This window comes from Myotis daubentonii, chromosome 20 (assembly GCF_963259705.1).
Source record: "Myotis daubentonii chromosome 20, mMyoDau2.1, whole genome shotgun sequence".
Lineage (NCBI taxonomy): Eukaryota > Metazoa > Chordata > Mammalia > Chiroptera > Vespertilionidae > Myotis > Myotis daubentonii.
The window spans coordinates 313,684-335,297 of NC_081859.1; the positions used below are offsets into that span (position 1 = coordinate 313,684).

Genomic DNA, 21,614 nt, shown 5'->3' on the forward strand with positions numbered 1-21,614 from the left:
TCCTGGCCCAGGTCGGACGGGGGGACCGCCTCTCAGGGTGCCCTCCTCCGCCAAAACCACCGAGAGAACAAGTACCAGTCTGTCCGCTCCACCCACGGCCTCCTGAGCAGAGGCTGCCCCTGAGCGCATGCAGGGCAGCACCTGTGCGGGCACAGAGGGCAGCTGGTGTGGCTGGTCCAGAAGTCGGAGGCGCTGCCCTAGGCTCAGGTGCCAGCAGGCGGGAGGAGCACAGGAAATCGGCTTCACACAGAAGCCTCCTGCCCTGATCAGACGCAGCAACCTGGTCTGTGGAGTTCAGCACCCCTATGCTGGGGCAGAGGCTCCCACACAGAGGAGAGGGCTCTCCCCTCCCAGTCCTCCTCGCTCACTGGGTTCTGACTCACACCTTTCCGGGTGCAGGAAGGTATAATTATGCAATTATGCATTGGGCTCAAAGGTTCCTTTTCTCATTGATCATGCAGGTTTCCCTTCATGAAACTGGTTAACGCTCTCGCTGCCTTGGGGGCTTCTAAACCTCTTCGGCTGATTCTGCAAGGCCCTCATGAGCTAACCCCAGCCCAGGGTCCAAGCCCCCGCCTCCCCCACCCTCCTACCCACTCTGAACACTCAGCTTCATACAGGACTCTCACACCCACGTCTTTGCCTTCCTCAGACCCCCTTCCCCTCCTACTTTGCCTCTGGATTCAGCCCAGATATTGACAGCGGAGCTAGCCGCTCCGTGGCCCCCCTGCACCAAGGCCGAGGCCCGAGCTCCTGGAGCACCTCTGGCGTCTCATGGTCATGACACTGTCGTTGAATTGTCTCTTCATTGTTACCTTTTCATCAGAGCTATTTGCAGGAATGGACTTCACACTGAGCCTGTGTCCAGAGTTACTCAACAAGTGTCTGCCAAGCAAAGGACTGAGGAGATGCGGGAAGCGAGGAGGGAAGGAAGAGAGCTGACACGGCTGTGTGCCTACCACCTGCCAGGCGTGCACTAGGGCCTCCTATCATCACACGGGTGGCGCAGGGCCCGGTGCCAGGCTCCTAGGCGAACAGGCCTATGGAATGTGGGTCCTGGAGGCCAGACGGGCCAGAAGGAAGTGCTAACCACACTGACTCTCCTGAAGGCCCTGAGCACTGAGATCAGAACCCTCGGCTGGACGACCCCTCGCAGGCCCAGCCTTCACTGCGTACAGGAACCTCCTCAGCCACGGTGGGCCTGACCCTGGTTGGAGCCCCCGGGGACGGGCAGCCGCCCGCTGGGGAACAACAGGCTAACGGAAACCCCGTCGGGCTGGGGTCCCTGCAGACAGCAGCAGCAGCCAAGCCCACACCCAGCACCCTCCTGCCTCTGGCCCTCTACTTGAACGTGGACTCGTTTGCTGGGAAGGGGGCAGAGACCGTGGCCCGCAGCTCCATCGTGGCTCAGCTGCGTCAGCCTGCCCTTCTCCTTTTTCCCGAACAGGCGGCCGATGGACGACTTGATGCCTTTGCGCTTGGCGCCCTTGTGCAAGGAGTCCTGGCTGCTGTTGCTGCTGCTGGGGTTGCTGCCCTGGTCCTCCACGGCACTGAGGGCGGCACAGAGGGGAGAAGTACAGCAGGAGGGTGGGGGTCAGACCTCGGGAAGAACTTACAGGCAGTGTCAGAGTTGGGTGGGGGTGAGGGGAGCCATCAGAGCAGGTGACAAGGGAGACGGGTGGGGACTGTCCTTCCCTGATGGTGATTCAGAGAAGTGAGATGTCAAGATCGCTGGACGAGGTGATGGCCGTGGGGACGGAGAGCTGGGAGGGCTCCCTTACCTCCGGCCTTCCTCCTGGCTCGGGGCTGGGTGGCCGCGCTTCTCGAGCCGCAGCGTCCTGGGTGAGGAAGGAGGAGAGGTCTCACATTGTATGGTGGCTTTATCCTCTCGGTTCTGTTCCCGAGACACTGGTGACTGAACAGACAGTGGAGCCATCAGGGGATAGAGGGAGAGATCTGGCCGCAGGACGAGTGCAGCGGGGCGGCCTGGGGCCGGGGGAGAAGCCGGAGAACCGACCACGGACCCGCTCAGGCCCACTCACCTGCAGCTTCCTCCGGTGTTTCCGCAAGTCACTGGGCTGGAAGAGAGGGAAGCGTGAGCTCACTCACCCTCTGGGTGCTGCAAGTCCACCCCAAGGGGAGCCCAGGTCTCAGAAGGGGAAGGTAGGAGTCGGGACCTCGCCCAGGTCTGCAGAGACATCGCAGCAGAGAACAGCTGGCCCAGAACAATAAGCCAGGGCCTCTGGGGGCGACAGGTGGGCAGCGGTCGGCTTCCTGAGCCCATGCTCCTCCAGGGAGAGGTGTGTCCAGAACAGGACGTGCTCGTGGCGGGACGTGTGGGGCGTGTGCACATCACGGGAGGAGGTGGAGCCCAGCGAGGACAGGGCTGCTCCTCTACTGTCCCCAGACTCACCAGGGTCATGACCCCCATTCGGTCCAGGTCCTGAACGGCACTGCGGGAGGCACACTTAGCTGTGGAGCGGCCACTGAACGCAGGGGACCCACTGGCCAAGGACAGGGCAGTCAGAGAGGTGGGGATGGGGCCGCGCCGGTGCGGCTGGGTCAGATTGAGGGCCTCCATGCTGCCGCTCGTCACTCGCGTCTCGATCTCCTCCGCGCGGAGCTCCGTGGACTCTTTCTCCTCCTGGATCATCCTGGAGGCACAGACCAGCATCAGCCTGGGCATCGGCCTGGGCAGCAGCCCCAGTGGCCACCAGGAGGCAGGTGCTTCTGGCCTTGCCCAGCACTTCCCACTGCAGCTTAGAAAGAACCTTCTCTCCCTTGTGAGCTGAACTATGTAACAAAACTCCCGTTTAGCAAAAGCAGTTGCTGGGAACGGAGGCGATTTAGTCAGAGGAATACAAACCATCTGGACGTCAGAATCCTCAACCTAACACCAGCTACAGGGGGACCTCGAGTCAGGCACTTGGCTCTCTGGCCTCAGTTTCCCAATGTGAGGAGTGGGCTACATCCCCAAACGCTGGACCTTTCACTGTGCTGACCCGTTCACAGGAAATGAGAATAATGAGGGGGGCGGGGCTCAGAGAGGCGCTGTCACACACGCTGTGTACGCACAGTCACACACGTACTGATGTGAAGGTGCCAGCTGAGGAAGAGGACCTGCTTTTCTGTGGGGAGTATGTCTTCCCAACGTTAGGGTGCTAAAGGTCTGATGGCTGTAGAATGGCTGACAGGAGCGGCAGACCCCTTCAATGTTTCAGTCGGTAGGCTAGAAGCTGGCGTTCCCGGCAGCACCTGTGTGTGTGTGTGTGTGTGTGTGTGTGTGTGTGTGTGTACCATGTTAACTGGCCTGTGACATCCCAGTGTGGACGCCCCTGACCCAGAGCCCTCTGCGGCCCTGAAGAGCTGGTGCTGTCCAGCTCGGCTCGTCCTTGTCATTGGTCATAACATTAACAACCCCTCTCGACGGCAGGCAAAGTGCCCACCCGGTAACTTCCTGTCTGAGGCCTCGCTGTGGGAGCGGTGAGACCCGTCTGAATCTTGGCTCTGCCACTCCCTGTGCTGCTTTAGGCAAATCCGTTGGTCGCTGGTTTCTGTCCCTTGTCTGTCAAGTGGAGATGATACCATCTCCCCCAGAAATGGTGGTGAGACTGCAACAGCCTTAGTGGGTGGGAGCTGCACCCTTGGTGTCCGCTGCAGACGCCGCCGGGGCACAGCCAGCCCGCAGGTCGGTCTGAGGTCAGTGCTGGGCACAGCCTTCGGGCCCCTGGACAGTGGCGCTCTCGGCAGCACCTATGAGAGACAAGCGAACCGCGCACTTCCTCCTGCGGCAGCCCTGACCTGATCTCCTCATTGATGGCGTCCAGCTGCTCCTGCAGCATCATGGCCAGGGTCTGTGCATCAGAGTGGCTGCCCGGGGAGACAACATCCACGGAGCCCACCAGACCCCCTGGCCCATCCTCATCCGCGTCAGAGATCTCAGGGTCACTGTCGAAGGCAGGGGCGGCTGTGGGGGCCAGCACACCAGGCAGTGGAGACCGCTCCCAGTCCTGAGCAAAGGAGGGAAGAGGAGGGGCATTTGCTCAGCCCAGATCTGGGGGTGCAGAACCTGCATTTGAACAAGAGCCCTAGCTGATCTGTTTGCACATAAAGTCTAAGAGATACGACTGGACTATCAAGGACCCGACGGCAACGTGCGTGGCGGGGACCCCAGGGGCAGAGGTGCTCCAGCCAACACTGCTGTGCAGCCGCCGAGAAGTCCTCTCACCACCCTGTGCCTCCGTTTGCTCATCCTGTATTCACAGGACCCGTGCCATAGGCAGTTGTGAGGACTCCAGTGCTCAGCAGTGTCTGGCACAAAGTAAGCACGAGTAACACAAACAAAGGGCGACGAGCCCCAAGGGGTCTCAGGTCCCGGTTTGCACAGCAGGACCCTCTGGTCACCCCGAGAAGAGGAAGCTTCTCCGAAATCATCCTGTGAACCTCTCTGGTGGACAGAGGCCCTCGAGAGGCACAGAGCGGAGCTGGGGCAGCCAGAGAGCAGGGCGAAGAGGAGCGGGGCCTGGGCAGCAGCTGAGCAGGAAGAGGGTGAGGGGAGAGAAAGAGGAGCCTTCACACTGACTCCCCAGCCCTGAGGAGGAGCTCCTTCCTCCTCGCCCTGGCTGTGGGGGCCCTGGGCTCAGGACAGAGGTCAACCGTCCCGGGCCAGGCGGTAACCAGACGCCTGCGCTTCCTGCTCCTCCGAAGGCTCAGTGAGATCTCACAGCAGCATCTCAGGAAACTCCAGGTGCCGTCCCAGGGCCCGCTAGCTACCCCGCCATCCCGCCATCTCCCCACAGACCACAGCCTTGTCCCAGAAAGCGTGCCAATTCCATCCTGCCCCCGTCCCCGCCCGACCACACGCCTGCACACCCAGGCACACGTGCGCACGCTTCGGTGGGCCCCAGGGACCAGGAGGCTGGGGGAGCGCAGCTGTTGCAGCTGCCGAGGCCCCATCCAGGGCTGCAGCTGTCACTGGCACGGGGTGGGGGGCAGGGGGAGGATTTGTACCACACGCCAGCCAGCTGTGAAACTGGAGCCAGGCACGAGGCCTGCCGAAGCGACCCCACCTCCCGGGAGAGGCCCCCCTCACCCTCCACCCCTCACCTTGGCAGACTCTTCCCGCAGCGAGAAGCGGCGACGCAGGCCCGGGGCTGCCGTGCTCAAGGAGAACCGCAGGTCCACCGCGCTGCCTGTGTGCGACCTTGCATGGGGCAGGGAGAGGATGGGCTGAGCCCAGCGCACCCCACAGGCCCACAGAGTCCCGGTCTGAGAAGAGGGTCTCTGCTCCCCTACACGCAGCCCGTTCTGTGATGAGCCCCGAGTGTCTACAGTCAGAGCCAAGGATTCCCGACCACTGAGGAAAGCAAGCATGGCAAGCGGCCTGGTGTCCTCTGGGCCACGTCTTACGAATTCAGGGCTGGTCTCTCCTGAGCAGCCTGCAGGAAGGGAGAGCCGGAGTGCCGACCACTGGCTCTGTCCCCTCCCTGCCCCACCGCACTCCACACAGGAACGCCTGCTGACCACTGAAGATGCAGCTAGGTCTTTACCACCGACACCACAGGCTCAGCACCCCTTTCCCTAACCCCTGCCCCACCCACACACACCACACGCTTCCTTTCACCTCTCTGCAGAGAACGTCCCATTGCCCACAGATCGCTATTGCCTCGAGGGTTCTGATCTAAAGGACATTGTTGGGGAGGACACGGCCAGGCCTGCGAGCCTTGATGGATTCACTCATTCAGTCTGCTCCTCACCGGCCTCTGGCAGAGAGGGGAGGCAGGGCTACGTCGCCTGCTTCACAAAACATGGAGGTGAACCCAGAAGTTCCCTGCAGCACCGGCCTAATTCCAGCACGAGGAGAGCCCCACCCCCATCTCTTAAATGTTCTTGGGAAAGATGCACGACCGTGTGAGGAACAGTGAGGGAGTTCCTGCTGCCTCACTTCAATCTTTCCTGCTGCTTTTGTGCCCGCTGCCTGCCACCTGCCCTAGGCGGGCCTCAGCTCAAACAGCAATCCTGCAGACCCCGAAGATGGTGTCTCCAGAGAACTAGAGGGAACCAGACACCCTCCATGGGCGAACCGTGGGCCATGGGCGAGCATGTAACTCAGCGGACCCTCTGCAGGGCAGGCCCTGTCCAGGAAGCAGGAAGGATGGCCTGTGTCCACGGCCTGGGGAGGGCTCCCTGTGTGTGGCCTGAGCACCCCTCCGAGGTCAGGGCTCCCTGCTCAGCTGACAATGACTGGGTGGCTTTGACCAAGCTCTCCAGCCTCAATGTCCCGCCCTGAGGTCCTGGGCGGTCTTTTGGTGGGAGGAAGCCTCCTCCTCGGGGTGCACCAGGACCCCACCCAGCCTCCCGTGCTCCAGTACCTGGAGTGGACGCCATCCACCAACGGCCCCCCTCGACCCTTCAGCTGGTCCACCTCTTGGCGCAGCTTCTCAATCTCTTCGGACAGGCGGCCCTGTGCCAGGCAGACCCGGTGTGGGGTGGGGGTCAGGGAAGGACAGAGAGGGGAGAGAGGGACAAAGAGGATGGCAGAGTTGGGGAGAAGCAGCAGAGGGCACTGCAAAGGCCCACAGATCACACCAAAGAGACTCGGTCCAAGTGAAGAGCAAACAGAAGGTGGCGGCAGGCGGGCAGGGCTGGGCTAGGACAGGGTCTGCCTGGGGAAGGAAGGGGCTTAGGAGAGGGCCTGAAACCCTCACCACACCTGGCACGACCCTCGAGCTGGGCAGCAGAGGCCCGTGCCCTCGGACCTCACAGACACTGCCCAGGCAGGAACAGTGGCCGAGCCTCCTGGAACCCCTGCTCTGAGGCCTCAGCAAGCTGTTCTGCCGGGCCCTTCACTGGCCCTGGTCTATGCCCTAAGCTGTGGCCTCGGGCTCTTTACACGCAGGTGTAATGCACCTACGTGGCAGGCTCCAGGGAGGGTCAGTGAGCTCACCGCACCGTCCGGCCAATGGGCTCACTCTGTGCCGGGCACCAGAGCAGCTGCACCCAGCACAGCCCCCGCCCTCCCCGGCTCGGCAGCGGGTACCTTGTGGTGGTGCTGCTCCTCGATCTGCCGCTGGGAGCTCTCCAGCTCCTGCATCAGCGTGTTCTGGGGGAGAGCAGTCGTGAGCCAGGACCCAAGGGCTCCTTCCCCACCTGCCGGGACCCGGCCCGCGAGTCTGCCCTCTAGGGCGGCAGCTCCTCCCTTCTCCAGCCTGACGATGGGCAGGCAGAGGTGCCAGGCCCAGGCCAGCCTCCACCCTGACGACCCTCTCACATGCGACCCAGCCCCTCCGGCCCCTCCGGCCCCTCCCCTGCAGCAGACCCCATCCCTCCCGCAGCCCCGCCCCTCCGACCTGGGGCACCCACCTTCTCCTCCAGCGCAGCCATGCGCTCCTTGAGGTGGAGCTGCAGGCGCTCGTTGGACTCGCTGAGCAGCCGGTCCACGGTGTCTGACAGCCGCTTATTGTGGTCCTCGTTCATCTTCTCCCGCTGGCGCACCTGCACACAGGCACCCCAGGGCCACATGCTCACCTGTCCCCTTCTCATTCTCCGAAGCCCCTCTCCACCTCTTCCCACCCCTCTGTGGCTGTCCCTGGCCAGGGCCTTCCCACAGCCCACCCGGGGGGTGGTTACAGAGGGGCCTCACCCTGGCCAGCTCCTGGTTCTTCTCCTCCAGCTGGCCCTCCAGCTGCCGCAGGTGCTCCTCAATGTTGCCATGCCTTTCCTCAGCCTGCGGGCAGGGACAGGTCAGCGCAGCCCGGTGTCCGCCCTCCCATTCAGGTCACCTGTTTCCTGCATCCTGGTGCCAGGTGGTCTCTGGAGATCGGGGGCTCAGGGGCCAACGGAGCCCAGCCCTCCCCCTGCCACCCTGGAGCAGAACAGCCTTAAAACTTCCTGGAGCTGCATCGCAAGACACTGGAAATTCTCCACACACTTCGGGAAAAACTCCACCTGGAGGCATGAGCTGCCTCCAGAGAAACTGACCTGCACTTAAGTGCATGGACTCAAGCCAGACTGCCTGGACTCAAATCCTGGCTCCCTCTCTTCCCAGCTGTGTGACCCTGGGCCAGTTGCTGAACCTCTATGTGCCTCAGTTTCCTCAACTGCACAATGTGGGTAACAACAGCTCTGACGCCTACCACCTGCAGGACTAAATGAGACAACAAACGCTAGCCATGGTTATGACCTTTGTGATCAGCCAGCCCAGACAGTGTCTCCCGTTCTGTCCATGATCTCCAGAGATGGAGACCCCCTTGTTTCCGCTGACGAGGTAGTCCAGACCACCCCTCACCTTACAGTCAGGACAACCCTCCTCGTGACTCATGGGAAGAAAGGAGTCCCTCTGTCGGTTCTGGGACATACTAGAGCTGCTGCTCAGCATCACACATCCTCGCACTCTCTACCCAGCCTTGATTCCCAGGGGCTGGGGAGTCCTTCAAAACCACCAAGTCCAAACCCAATAATCATCATGATGATGACATCATCATAGAGCCAATAGTGTCATCACACACATGACATCATCATGTATATGATGACATCAGCAAAGAGACGATGGTGTCAACATAGAGATAAGAACACTGGTGTCCAATCAGGGAGGGATGGACTGTTCCCTGGTCGCAAGCCAGTCAGTGGCAGAAGCAGACTTGGCCCTGGGTCTACCTAGGTACACCCAGGTGCAGGGTCCACCCACAGGGCCCCAAGCTGCCACACGAGCAGAGGCCTGGGGCCTGATGCTTACGATACTGGCTTCCTTCTCTGCATGGGTGGGGGGTTAGCCTCTGCCGGGCGACAAAGCCTCCTAAATCCCCGATTAACCCACACATGTCTACGTCATGCCCTCCCCCAGCTCTTCCAGAGCCCAGTGTTCAGGCTGCACACCTCTTATGAATTATTATCCGTAAAGTTAACTATCCGCTCGTTAAAATCATATTCCCTTTCTTCATCCTAAAGCTGCAGCCTTCAAGCAACCAGCGTGGTCCCTAGATCCAGATGCTTCACTTTAATAAAGGTAGATAAGCATGGATTAAACTCCACCCCCTTCAGGAATTAAAGACTTGGATCCCATCTCCTCTCAGACCTCATCTTTCCAGGGATGAAAGTCCTAATTTTCCACTCCAGACACAAACCCAAGGACGTATTAACCACGTGGTGGAAATGATCATTGAAAGAATTTGCATGAGCACCGTCTCTTCTACTTCTCGGAGCGCATTCACGCCTGCTGTGGGCTGTCCCATCCCACGGGGTAATGAGGGTGAGCACTGCTCCTCCAACCGACAGACACCGGGTGGGCTTCCTGCAGTCGCCAGTGGGAAGTGGCAGGGACACCGCAGACCCCTGGGCCCGGCCACTCACCTTGGTGAGGGCTGCGATTCTCTGGGCCAGCTCGGCCTCCACCTCCGGCAGCGTCTCTGCCTTCCGCAGGGTCTGCTGCAGCTTCTGCTCTGCCACCTCCAGCAGCTCCTGCAGGTGTCGAGCCTTCTCCTCACACTGGAGAGTGTGGCAGGGGGGACAGTCAGGAGGGAGCGCTGCCGCCCCTCAGCCTCAGCACAGCGCCAGGACAGGCCAGGAGGCAAGGAACGACCTGGTTCTTGGCCGCCCAAGGCGATCTGCAGGACCCAAGAGGCTGCTGGGCCACCCAGGTAAGGTTCCTGCATGAGGGAGACTCCCAGGTCCAGCACACGCCCCCACCCCACCAGGAGCAGCTACCTGGCGGTGCAGGGACTCCTTATTGGCCAGCTCGTTCTCCAGCTTGTCATTGAGGTCATGGATGGACGTGGCCTCACGCTGAGCAGCCAGGTAGCGCTTCTCCAGTGTGGTGATCCGCTCCTCCATGTCTTCCTTCTGGGCCAGAGCCTGAGCAGGAGCGGAGGGGCCCAGGCAAGGTCATCAGCTCCCCCTGCACCTCCCTGTCTGCGCCTCCCACCAGTCCCTGGCGGGCTGTCTCTCTCCACACCGCCCTGCCCGCGTCTACCTTACCTCCTCCGTCCGCAGCTCCTGCCCTAACGGGACCCCACCAAGTGCTCAGTCTTACACTCTCAGCACTCGCCTGGCCCCCTCACTCCCAAGGCATCCAGGCAGTTGCCCTCCTGAGCGCTGAGCGCTGAACGCTGCACCCAGCACGCTGGGGCTCACCTCCCGCAGGTCCCGCTGATGCCTGCTGCTCAGCTCCTCTGACTTGATCAGGTCCCGGCGGGCGGTGCCCAGGTCCTCCTCCAGTTCAGCCACTGCTGCTGTCAGAGTAACCAGTCGCTCCCGGGCCTGGCTCAGCTCAAAGTTCTGCTTCTCCAGCAACTCCTGCAGCTCCTGCAGCCGGCCCTCGTCATCCTCCAGGGACAGCGAGCCTTCAGTCCACCATCGGTGCCCAAGACATCCCACTCCCCTGTGCCACCCAGGCAGGTTGGAGGAGGGATGCTCTGCCCAGCTTCTGAGCACACCTCAGTCCACCTGCCTCCTCTGGGCCCAGGAGCTCATGGCAGATGATGACCTGACACTCTTGCTCTCCCGTGTGTCTCTTGAAAAGCAATACTTTCTAGTTTGACCAACTACTTCAGCGTCTTATAACCTAGAGAGGGGCCTGACTGAAGAACAGGCTCAGAGACAGCACCATCCCTGACAGAAGCTGACACAGAGGTAGACGGCCCTGACAGTTCAGGTGGACAAGCACCTATGTGCCTCGCAGTGGGCACGGAAACACAACTATAGATTTCTCTGCAGATGGGGTGTGGAAAGAGAAAAGAGAAGGGGATATTGGAAGAAGCCCTGAAATACTTTGAGCTGCTCCACTGAACAGGTCAGGGCCCCGCCTTCTGTCGGGGGGAAGACATGCCCTGCTATGCAGCTCCCATAACCCACCTTCCACAGGCGTTTCAGGCCCAGCTCCACAGTCCCCTCCTCTTCCGCCACTCCATCCCGAAGCCCTGCTCCCTGCTGCAGGGCAGACACCTGCAGGGCACAGTCCCAGCAGAGTGAGTCAGAGACAAGAGAAGCTCTCCTATGTTCCAGACCCTTCTGGGTCCCTGCCTCCCTTCGGCCAGCAGTCTCCAGCCAAGACAGCGAGACAGCAGTGAGCATCTACAGGAAGCCGATGAGCAAAGGGTGAACCCGCCTTGGCTTCCAGCCCAGGTACAGACGGAGGGTGAGCAGGCGCTTACCTGCTGGTGGGCACCTGCCAGCTGTTCCTCCAGGGTGGCGACTCGCTCCAGGGCCGCCCGGAGCCGCTCTCGCACCTGCCCAGGTAGGAGGTGAGGGATGGAGGAAAAAACAGAGACCCCACTGGGCGCAGGCTGGGGGAGCCTGGGCTTGGCTGACCACTGTGGTGTGAGGCAGAGAGGCTCTACCAAGAGCAAACTTCCAGAGGGAACCTAAGGAGACCCCTGACACTGGGCAACGGAGGAGGGAGCCTGTTATGAAGCTGGCAGATGGGATGGGAAAGAGGATGCAGGAATCACAGAGAAGGGTGCGCTGGGGGTACCTTCTCGTCCAGGGCCTTGTGGTGCTCAAACAGCGACTTGAGGGCCTTCAGCACCTCCACCTCACTGGAGACCCCTGAGGGCGACTGGGCCTGGCGCTTCACCACCGTCATCCGCAGCGATCGCTCGTGGCGGGACACCAGGCACTCCAGGTGTTCCAGAAGCAGCTGGCGCAACAGGGAGGCGAGAGGAGGGCCGTGAGCAAGGGGGGAAGGGTTATAGGAGGGCCCACGTGATCACGGTACACACGAGTACAGCCATGTGCGCCGTTAACATGTTGAAATACTTCCGTGTTCATAAGCAACTGCTGTCCCAACCAAATTCCACCCCATGCCAGCTGCCCTGGCCTCCCCCCAGGACCTCAGGTGAAAAGCCCAGCACTGATGCTAGAATAATCTATCATCCAGACATAAGGCAGGGATGTGCCTAGGCTGGCCAAGGGGTCCACCCCCCACACACAGGCCAGGTCACCCCACTGACCCTCGTGTTGTTCCGCTCTGCTTTCAGCTCCGATATTTCTTCCTCCCGCTCTAGAAGCTGCTCCCGACACATGCTCAGCTCCCGGGTTAAGGTGGCAAATTCCTGAAAAGCCCACAGCCCCTCAGTGCATGGGACTCCCGTGGAGCCTGAGAGGCCACGGCCCTGCCCCTGCCCCTGCCCCTGCCCCTAGATTGCTGCCTTTCTATCAAGGCCACAGCCAGATGGCCAAGCATCTCACACCCTGGCAGGCCTGGTGCTGGGGCTGGTTCACTCCTCAGCTCCCACACTGTCACGCACACTGTACCGACACAGGACTCGATGGCACGCCCGGGGCACCGTGACACCACCCCAAAGGACTGGTGCTCCCTCGCCTCCTCCGCTCATCGCTGCCTGGTTCCCCAGGCCTGGATGCCTCCCACCTGCCCCCAACCTTGGCCACCTGACCCAAAGCACAACGTTAACACAAACTTCTTTCCGGGTTTTCCAGTTTCTGTCCCAAGGACCCTTCCCAAGCCCTCTAAGGTCTGGTCAGCCTGAGTCACCTGCTGTCTACCTCTGCTCCATGGGCTCCCTACCCCCCTCACCCCCCTCCGGAGCCCAAGCCTCTGTCACCACCTGAGGAAATCACATCCTCCTCAGACCTCCCCAGGCCTCCCCACCTGCCACCTCCAAGAACAGGGTCTGGGGAGCAGCAGCCGGCCTGTGGTGCCACCTGCTGGCCACATGAGCTCACTGCAGCTGCCAACTACGGCTGGTTTTCTTCCTGCATCCAATTCCACCCGCTTCTCCAGAAGCTTGGAAGGGACAGGGAAGGGATCTGCAGGGAGGTGAGGGGCAGTGGAGGCTCTGAGGGTTCCATCTGAGGGTTCCATCTGCTGACATGCAACTGAGATGGCCTCCTGAGGGCCCTGAGGGCGCTGGGCTCAGCAGGGCTGGGGGCGGGGAGGTGTGCAGGGGTCAGGTCTGACCTGGGGGAGGGCCGAGTTCAGGTGGCGCTGCAGCTGGTCCCGCTCATGCAGGGCATCCTGGAGCCGGCCCTGCGTGGCCGCCAAGGTCTCCTGGCTCTCACGAAGGGACTCTAGCAGCTTCTCCCGCTCATCCAGCATGTTCACCATCAGCTGCTCAAAGTTGGCGTCCGCATCAGCACCATGTGGGGGCCCCAGAGGGTCCCCCTCATTGATTGTGGGCATCACCTCACACATGGTGGGGTGGGCAGGGCCTTCTCAGCGTGGGGGACAGGGAAGGGATTCACAGGGCTGGCACCTCCAGGGGGACCCAGAGCAGGGGCCTCAGAGCGGGCAGTGCCAGGCGAGCAGACAGGTGGGCGGGGCTCCTCCCATGGCATCAGTTGCTCTTGGTCTGAAAGGGGCCAGGTGCCTGAGGCGCCCCTGTGAAATGGAGCCCAGGGGCCTGGCCTAACCCCTCAGGGCTGGGGCTGGGCGGGCTGTATTCCCAGGCAGGCAGGCAGCAGCTGAGCGTGGCCATGGCAGACAGGAAGGGGGTGGCTGGAAGAAGGCCCTTTGCTTAGACAGAGTTCTGGAGCCTGGCAGAGTCCCAGCTGGGTTGAGCAACACCCATGGTTCTGGAGGGCACTGGCCTGTGGGAGAAGAGACTGCTGTGAGGACCCGAGGAGTGGAGAAGGCACCCAGGAAGGGTGAAGAAAAGGAAAGGGAGGTGTCAGTGCACGCCCCTTCTCAGCTTACTCCCACCCCAGCTGTCAGAAGTGCAGCCGCAGTGGAGTGGTTCCCACCCACGTGGCTCCCTGGCCAAATATAGAAAGGATTCAGTCAGCGGCAGGCTGCCCAGAGCCCTCCTGAGACCTGGGGTGGGGGAGAGCGAGGGGAGGGACCAGGGTCTCTGGCCCCATACTCTGGCCAAGGCAGGCAAGAAGGGGTTAAAGGGCTCTAAGAAGGGGTTAAAGGACACCGGGTGGTCCTGCCCTGATCACAGTGCAGCTGGGCTCCCTGGAGAGGCTCCTTGGTGAGACCCTGAGGCCCAGCATTCAGGGAGGAGGCTCTGGCTCATCACCCCACCCCTGAAACCTGGCATACAGCAGCAGGTGTCCATTCTGCTTTCACGGCCAGAGGAGTCGAGGAAACCCAGGTGGATGTGGGGTGGGGCTGTCACTCTCCTGGGGCAGGGCTAAGACGTGGGGGCCCTGCTCAAGGCTTGGAATCTTCTCTCTCCATATAACTGCCATTGCTGGTGCTGTGTTAACATGTGCACGGCCTGGCCCCAGCAATGCCTTGAGCCTGGCACAGGGATGCCCAGTGATCAGAGCAAAGGAGGCAGCAGGCAGCTGGGGACTTCTCTGCCTGCAGCCAGCTTCCAACCGCCCTGCTGCTGCTGCTGAAGGCCACCACCTGAGTCACTTTGCAGAGCTCCTGTTACATGAGAGACGTGAGGCACCCGGCAGAGCAATGCTCCACAAACAGCCTTTCTTTCCTTCCCTCTCCCTCTCCACTTGGGAGACACAGGGACAGCTTCTTGTCCACCCCTCAGGTGGCAGATGGGAGAGGACAAGACACATGGGGCCCCAGTGTGAGGTCAGAATCCACAGGAGAACCAGAGAAGAGCCGAGCCTCTCCCCCCCCCAACCCCCCTGCCATGCCCTCCCCCAAAGTGCTGATGCTCTGGGCAGAAGCGGGCGCTGAGGGAGGCCAGGGAAGGATGCGGGCCTGGACCAGAGGAAGTTAGAGTGCCAGCGTGAGAACCAGAGGGCCAGTGGTTCAAGCAGGCGTGTGGGTACTGCCCACACATGAACAGAGGTAGACACAGAGCAAAGACCCAGGACATACACACACGTGGCCACGCACACGCTCCCAGACACACTCTGACCCAGGGGATCCTGTCCCCAAGCTGACAGCCACCATGGAGGCAAAAGAGGAGTGCCCTGGCTGCACCTGCCCACCCTGCATCCCTGCGCCCAGAACAAGAGCCCCGCTGCCATCTCACTGATGCTGCCAGCACCAGTGCCCAGGACCCTGCACCCTGGGTGCTCCACCTGTGAGGCTGAAAGGTCACAATGCCCCACCTCCCCAAGCTCAGCAGTCAGGCCCTCATCCCTCCCCTCCCCGACGCCCACCCCAAGAAAAGAGAGAGCAGGAGGGAGGCTGCGGTAGAAAGCATGCTGCGGAGGGACACTGACCCAGGGCAGCCTGCAGGGCGTGTGAAGTGACCCGAAGCTGGCGCCAAGGAGACCGCCTGGGGGGCCCTGGGCTTCTCACCACCTACTGAGGCCTCTGCTGTCGGACGGACCCCACAAGTTTGCTTTGCTCCCTCAGCGGGATGAGCTCACGGGTAACAGCTGGGAACAGCAGAAAGCACCCATGATGCAGACCGGTACGAAGCACCCGTGCTGGGCAAAGGTGGCCTGCGGGAGGGTTTCACAGGTCCTCAAAGGGAAGGCCTGGGAGGTTCTCAGGCTGCCCACTGTGACATGCTGGCTATTTGGTCCAACTTGGCCTCCCCCCAAATCCTCCTGGTCATTCTGGCAACTGAGAAGCTAGCTTCGCTGCCACCAGCCCTCCCCAAGCCTCCCTCCAAGCCAGGTGCCAGGTAGCAGCTCCATTTGCCCTGGCAAAATGCCATCAGGTAGAGCCAGATGCCCTGCTGAGGGGGTTGGCCGAAGGGAGCCCTGGGATAGGGACACCTTTAAATAGCACAGTTATCACCTCAGCCTAACAAAGCCTTAGCTCCTGCCGTCCAGTAACACGCACAGGCCCTGATTCAGAGGCAAAAGCTACCGCCCAAAGCAAACATTTTTGGGGGATGGAGGGGTTGCCAGTGAGGGGTGCGAGCAGGCTGTAAAACAGCGGAAGAGGGCTCCAGGTGAGCAGGACTGGGTGGGTGTGAGCAGGGCGGGGTCAGGGCTCATAAACACGGGACACAAAAACTCTGAGGTCCCTTGGGCTTCCCAAAGCTTACCCCCATCCTTTCCCAGCAAACAGGAGGAATGGGTACTTGGGTCCGATGCTCTGGCTCCCCGCTGCCCCACCAGACGGCAGGCCCAGCACTGTGAGAACGCGGCCAGGGCCAGGCTGCTGCCCCACGGAAGCCACAGGGCCAGGGCCAACCTGCCAGTTGGTGCTCAAATCCCGAAGCCCATGAGTTGGGCCAAGAGGAAGCCTCAGAGCAAAGAGCTAAGAGGAAGGTCATGCTCCCAGTTCGAGGGCAGGGAGTGGGGAGGGAGGTGCGACACGGGAAAGAACAATTGTGACAGCAGCTATGATTTACTCAGCCTTTACCGCGTGCCAGGCCTGTGCTGATGGTTGGCATCTCTTAACTCATCCCAGTCCTCACGATTCCTTTCAAGGACACAGAATTCTTCTTCCCATTTCAGAGACATGGGAATCGGGAATCGGTCACATAACGATGTTTCCACAGTGAGTAAGAGGAAGAACTAGGTTCAAATCCAGTCTGTTTGAGTCCATAGAGGGGCCTTACCCCGTCACCCATGACCTTCCTCAGGCCTTTCCGACCCTCATCCAGGGTGCCAGGGTGCTGCAGCCTAGGGACAGCTCCCCTTCCCCTCTGGGGGCAGGTCTCTGAGCAGCAGCCACCCTGGTCACTGACGAGGCCACTGGGCCTGTATCTGTGAAGCCCATCTCTCTAGCTGCTCCCAGGTGTAGTCCTTGAATTCGTGTGACTATGAGAGGGAGGGGGTTAGGACGTGGATGAGAATAAGGGAGTGAAAATTCCATCTGTTGCCCATATTCTGGCCCAAACAAGGGCCAAACATTTTGGTTCCACGACTGGCCTAGTGTGAGCTGAGGTCTAGTTACTGGGCCCAGCCCCCCTTCTACTTACTGCACCCATCAGAGCCTCACTGCAGGGTCCCCAAGCCCAGGGCTCCACATGCATTAGCAATGGTGGTGATCACCCCATGAACGCCCCCCCCCCAAATGTCCACTACTCATGGACCAGCAAGGCTCTCCACCCCACATCTCTCCTTTAAGCAGAGTCCTGCTCCGTAGTAGTTGCTGGGGCCTCCACCCTCCAGCACTCACCCCACCCCAACTCCCTTACCTAGAACTCCGGGTTCCTGCTTGGAAGGGCTCTCTGAGGTCCTGCATGCCCACCTCCCCACAAGCCTACAGCCTGCGCCCACTGTGCCACTGGTGAGCCAGTAGCTGGGCGATTCCTCAGGCTCTGCTGGCTTTGGAGCGACCCCTCCCCAGCCCAGAGCTCCTGCCCCACAGCCCTGCCCCCACAGCATTCGCAGTTCCCAGAGACCCCTCAGTGCATCAAAGGGCCTAGGAGCAGCCCCTACAGAGTTGGCCTCCATGTACTTTTTGCTCTGATGGCCAAAGAGGGCCACGTTTGCTCCTGTGAGCCAGTACCGTATGCCTTCCAGAGCTAATTATAGGTCAGTGAGCCAGCAGGCCGAAGGGGGGACAGATGGTGACTTCCTGTGGCTGCAAGGCCCACTCCCTCCCCTCCATTTCTCCCAATTCTCTACCTGGGGCCTGGGGCAGCTTTCCATCCTTCAGTCATCCCTACTCCGTACCAACCCCTCCCCTCCAGCACACATACTCCACACAGCCCCATACCACCCCATGTTCCCATAGCAACCCATCCAAGGGCCTAAGCCCCAGGGGAGAGTATCCCTGGCATAGAGCGGCCACAGCTAGCTCCCTCCCATCCTAAAGCCCTCTTGCCCCAGCTCCCTGGCCCTGCTGAGCCTTCACCCTGCCTCATTGCACCACAGCCCGTCCTCTCCCCAACTCTCACCATGATCCTCAGAGGCTCTGAACAGACCACAGAAACCCCTGACAACTCTTTCCAACCCTAAGAGTTTAGCAATCGAGAGACCCAGGAGCCTGGCTCCCTGACCTGCCCCTCCAATGCCTCCTTAACACCCAGTTGCCAGGTCACACACCCAGATCTGACAACATGATGTGCTCAGCAGCACATGCCCAGACAGCACTGGCTGGAGGAGCTTCCCTTCCACACCCCCTGCCCCCACACTCCGCTGTCTTCCAGAGCTGGAGTCCCCGCTAGGCCAGGTGTCTAGAGTACTCTGGGGGGAGGGGGGCAATAACCACTGGGATGTTCATCATCTCATTATTCTGAGATACCATTCACCCCAGGCAGCCTCCTCAGACCTCAGGACAGTCCTAGAAAATAGCCAAGGGAAATCATTCAAACAGCTCCTCCTGCCCAGGCAGCTTCCCTGGGAGTGCCCGGCTGCTGATGGTAGGGGGTGGATGGGCTGGAATTCCACCCTGTGGGCTCTGCCCTTTTCTAATTCAACAGCCATATAACGAAATGGGGAGGGGGCTGCTACGAGTGCCTAGAGGGTAACTGTGTGTACCTTTCAACTGCCCCATGGCCCTAAATTGCCTTGAAAAGACCTAGCTCCTAGCACTATCTGGCATACAGTAGGTGTCCAATAAATGTTTGCTGAACAGAGTACTAAGTGCCAGTTCCAACATCTCTGGAGAAGCCTGGCTATTGGAGGGGCCGCACGGGGAGTCTCCTCAGTAACCACTTGCTCACTAAGCAGCAGAGCAGCCACCCCAACCCCCTGCCCCTAATGGACACCGCCTGGTGCCTCTCCTCAAAGGTGACATCAGCACCTAGTGGCACCTTGTCCTACACCCCCATCCTGCTCAAAGCACCCACACGGGTTTCCAAGCCCTCCAACCGGACTGGACAGCTGTTCCCACCACCAGAAGCTGCAGGATCGGCCCTGGAAAACAGACTGCGTGGTGGTCAGCTCCGCACCCTGACCCGACCGCTCAGGTTCTCCGTTCCCGCCTCTCCTCCAGTGGCGCCACCCTCGCCCCCACCTCAGTGGGACTCAGGCTGGCACTGCGCAGACGGGCATCTCGGGCTCAGTTTGCACCTGACAGTTGGAGGGTGAAGAGCTGGCGACATTGAGAAGGGCGCTGTGAGAGGCCAGGAAGGTTGAGGACCCTCACCCCAGGAAAGCGGGAAGTCCTCAGCACCGCTGGTGCCCCCTGGTATCTTTGGAGCAGAGCTGCCCCAGGAGTTGAGGCGTTTCTCCGACTCTCCTGGGGTGGGGGTAGGGGAGGAGGAATGGGGGTGCATCCCCCCGTTTTCTCCAGACCTGCCAGCTTAGCCCCTCCTCCGAGGCCGATGGATGAGCACGAACTTCACCACCCGACAAATTGGGCATCGCCCCATGCTCACCCCAAGGGCACAGCACTGAACAGGCCGGTGAGGGGTGGCGGCAGAGGGACAGAGGGACGCCTGAAAACGGGCTGATGCTAAAGGCGCAGGAGACCCCTCCCCAAACTGTGCGGAAGCTGAAGGTGGAGACCTCTACCCCCGATCCGGGCTCTGGACGCTCACCTGCCTGCAGTCCTCGAAGACCGGGCAGCTCGGCTGGGCAAGGAGCCCCCGGATCGCGAGGCCCCTGGCTGGTCGGAGCAGCTGCAGCCTCCCAGACACAAGCCCCGCCCCTGCCCAGACCACGCCCCCGCCCAGACACGTCCCGCCCCCCACGTGACCAGAGGCCACTGCAGCCTCCCTGCGGAGCCCCACCCTGGGGGCGGGGCCTGCGGCTCCCTCAAGCCCGCCCCGGCACGTGACCTGAGAGCAGCCGGGAGGCTGCGGGGTCTCAGCTAAACCAGGCGGCGCATCATCGCCGCCTTCCTTTGAACCCCGGGTCCCGAATCTACCACCTGCTCCCCCGCTGGGCCCGGCCCTGGCAGTGTTGTCTGGTCTGTCACCTTTCACACCTGCTCGCTCGTGCCTTTATTTTTCCTTTGGTCACACCCACTTTTTAGTGGAGAAACTTGAAGTCCAGATACATTTCCGCAGTGTGCACTCAAGAGAACTGTGTCACTTTTACCAATTCAGGCACTTGGTGATTGTTAACATGAAGACCGTCTCAACGCCAAAATTCCTGATTGACAAATGATAGTATTCGCTCCACTTTCCTGAACTGCTCCTTCCCCCATCCCGTGTGGCTATTGATGCATCATTCCAATCTGGTTTGTCATGTTTATCCCTGAGCCTGCTCAGTCCTGCACAAGGCCATGTGCACTGCAGAAGAGTGAAGAATTTTTATGTGCTTGCACTGTGTACATATTTACAGATGTGCACATGTTCAATAAAACACAGCTGTAGTTGAGGTCAGTTGCATATATAACCTTTGTTTTCTTTCCTCCAATAAATTCACCATTTGGCTTAGTTTCCAGGTATCTTTTGTAGAATGTAGGAAAATCTGAATAATTGTGATGTATTTGGGGGGTGAGAAATGAAGCTAAATGTAGTTTGTCTGACCATCAGAGCAAAATCAAGGTATATATTTAAGGAAGTGAAAATTACAAAACAGGTTTTACACAAGTAGTCCAAAAAGTCCCAAACCTTCTCCAGGTGGTTTAGGGGGGGTCTCATCAAAGGGCAATCCCTGAGACACTTCACGTCCTTTCACTAATAAACACAAATCTCCTAGAAAAGGCAACTCAGCCAGAGAAGAGGGAAAGCTAAAGCCATGTTAATCGAGTGTGTGTCAACGCTATGCTGAAGCAACATCTATTTTGTCAATCATCATACCACAGTTTGATGCAAAACCTCAGAAGCTGTCAGGTCAGCCAGCTAAATGCATTTCACTCCCCTTTTTAAAGGGAACTCCTCAATGGGGGACAGAAATCCACCAGGAGAGCCCCCTTGTGCTCCACAGAATCTTTAGTTCCGGGACTAGAGATCTGTGCTTCTCTTCTCCTGCCTCTGGGGCAATGTTTGACTGTAGAGATGGGCCAGGTGCTTACTGTCCTTGGGTTCTGTTTGTTTTTATCACTTAAATGCCCCAATTCTGTGTTTCGTGGACCCAAGCTCACTTTTTGTATGCACAGCTTTAATTCCACCCTCGGTGTGGGCTAATGCTCCTTAAATAGCAAGGGGCAGGGAGGATGGGAAGGAAAAAACAACACACTAATTTAGCAGAATGGTGGCAACATTTTCCTGTCTAAAGAGTATCATCTTAACACCCACCTCATGGCAATCTCCAGCTCATGTGGTGGGGGATCAGGCGGCAGAAAGCAGCAAGATTATCTTGTTAGCAAAAACAAAACAAAAACATCCCAGCCAGGATGCCCTTCTCAGAGCACACCAGCTACAGCACGGCCTCTGGCAACTGTGCTTCTGCAAGAACGACACAGGATGCCAGGCCGCCCAGGGCAGAGCAGGAGAGTCACGGTGCTTGTAATTCAGGACCCCAGTTTCGACAGGGGATGTATTTTTAATGACCTTCAGTATAATAAATGCCTAACAATTCAATGAAAATACCACCATCTTTCCTATAGTAAATTTCCTGGTTTGTTTTACATTTTACTTAGAAACACATATTTAACAGATTCTTTCATCAATTTTATACACCTTCAGGTTGATTAGGGATAAGGCACACTACAAACTTTTACTCACCTTTGACTTTTTCTATGTGCACTCTGGCTACTTCCCTCTGCCACCATCTACCACAAGAAAAGCAAGAATAACCTTCTAACTGTGGGAGGGCTGGGAGTCCTGCCTATGTCACTGATTCCGTTTCCTCAACCACAGGATGAGGGCAGTACCTACCTTGCAGGACTGTGGAAGTTAGAGATATTCTATAAGGTCCTAGTACAGGACCTAGGGACACAGTCATTACTATTACTACTCTCAGCCTCATGCAAAAAAATACCTAAAATCCCAAAGTGG

At 59.6% G+C, this 21,614-nt stretch overlaps 1 protein-coding gene across 5 annotated transcripts in view; it reads right to left on the minus strand.

Annotated features, from left to right (window-relative positions):
* PPFIA4 (PTPRF interacting protein alpha 4) overlaps window positions 1-19,380 on the minus strand; it is a 29,242-nt gene extending 9,862 nt beyond the window's left edge. For 4 of the 5 annotated variants that reach the window (XM_059677765.1, XM_059677764.1, XM_059677763.1 and 1 more), the window contains exons 1-19: window positions 19,266-19,380; window positions 12,914-13,542; window positions 11,946-12,047; window positions 11,468-11,632; window positions 11,148-11,222; window positions 10,849-10,938; window positions 10,129-10,320; window positions 9,703-9,849; window positions 9,349-9,483; window positions 7,643-7,726; window positions 7,363-7,494; window positions 7,040-7,102; window positions 6,372-6,463; window positions 5,107-5,203; window positions 3,802-4,010; window positions 2,414-2,654; window positions 2,043-2,078; window positions 1,782-1,915; window positions 1,384-1,550 (exon numbers count right to left, since the gene is read on the minus strand). In XM_059677765.1, coding sequence (XP_059533748.1) covers window positions 1,384-1,550; window positions 1,782-1,915; window positions 2,043-2,078; window positions 2,414-2,654; window positions 3,802-4,010; window positions 5,107-5,203; window positions 6,372-6,463; window positions 7,040-7,102; window positions 7,363-7,494; window positions 7,643-7,726; window positions 9,349-9,483; window positions 9,703-9,849; window positions 10,129-10,320; window positions 10,849-10,938; window positions 11,148-11,222; window positions 11,468-11,632; window positions 11,946-12,047; window positions 12,914-13,147 — 2,395 coding nt within the window. In that variant the 5' untranslated portion in view covers window positions 13,148-13,542; window positions 19,266-19,380. The remainder of the gene's footprint in view (window positions 1-1,383; window positions 1,551-1,781; window positions 1,916-2,042; window positions 2,079-2,413; window positions 2,655-3,801; window positions 4,011-5,106; window positions 5,204-6,371; window positions 6,464-7,039; window positions 7,103-7,362; window positions 7,495-7,642; window positions 7,727-9,348; window positions 9,484-9,702; window positions 9,850-10,128; window positions 10,321-10,848; window positions 10,939-11,147; window positions 11,223-11,467; window positions 11,633-11,945; window positions 12,048-12,913; window positions 13,543-19,265) is intronic. The other variant, XM_059677766.1, reaches the window with a different exon arrangement.
* Between the last annotated feature and the right edge of the window lie 2,234 nt (window positions 19,381-21,614).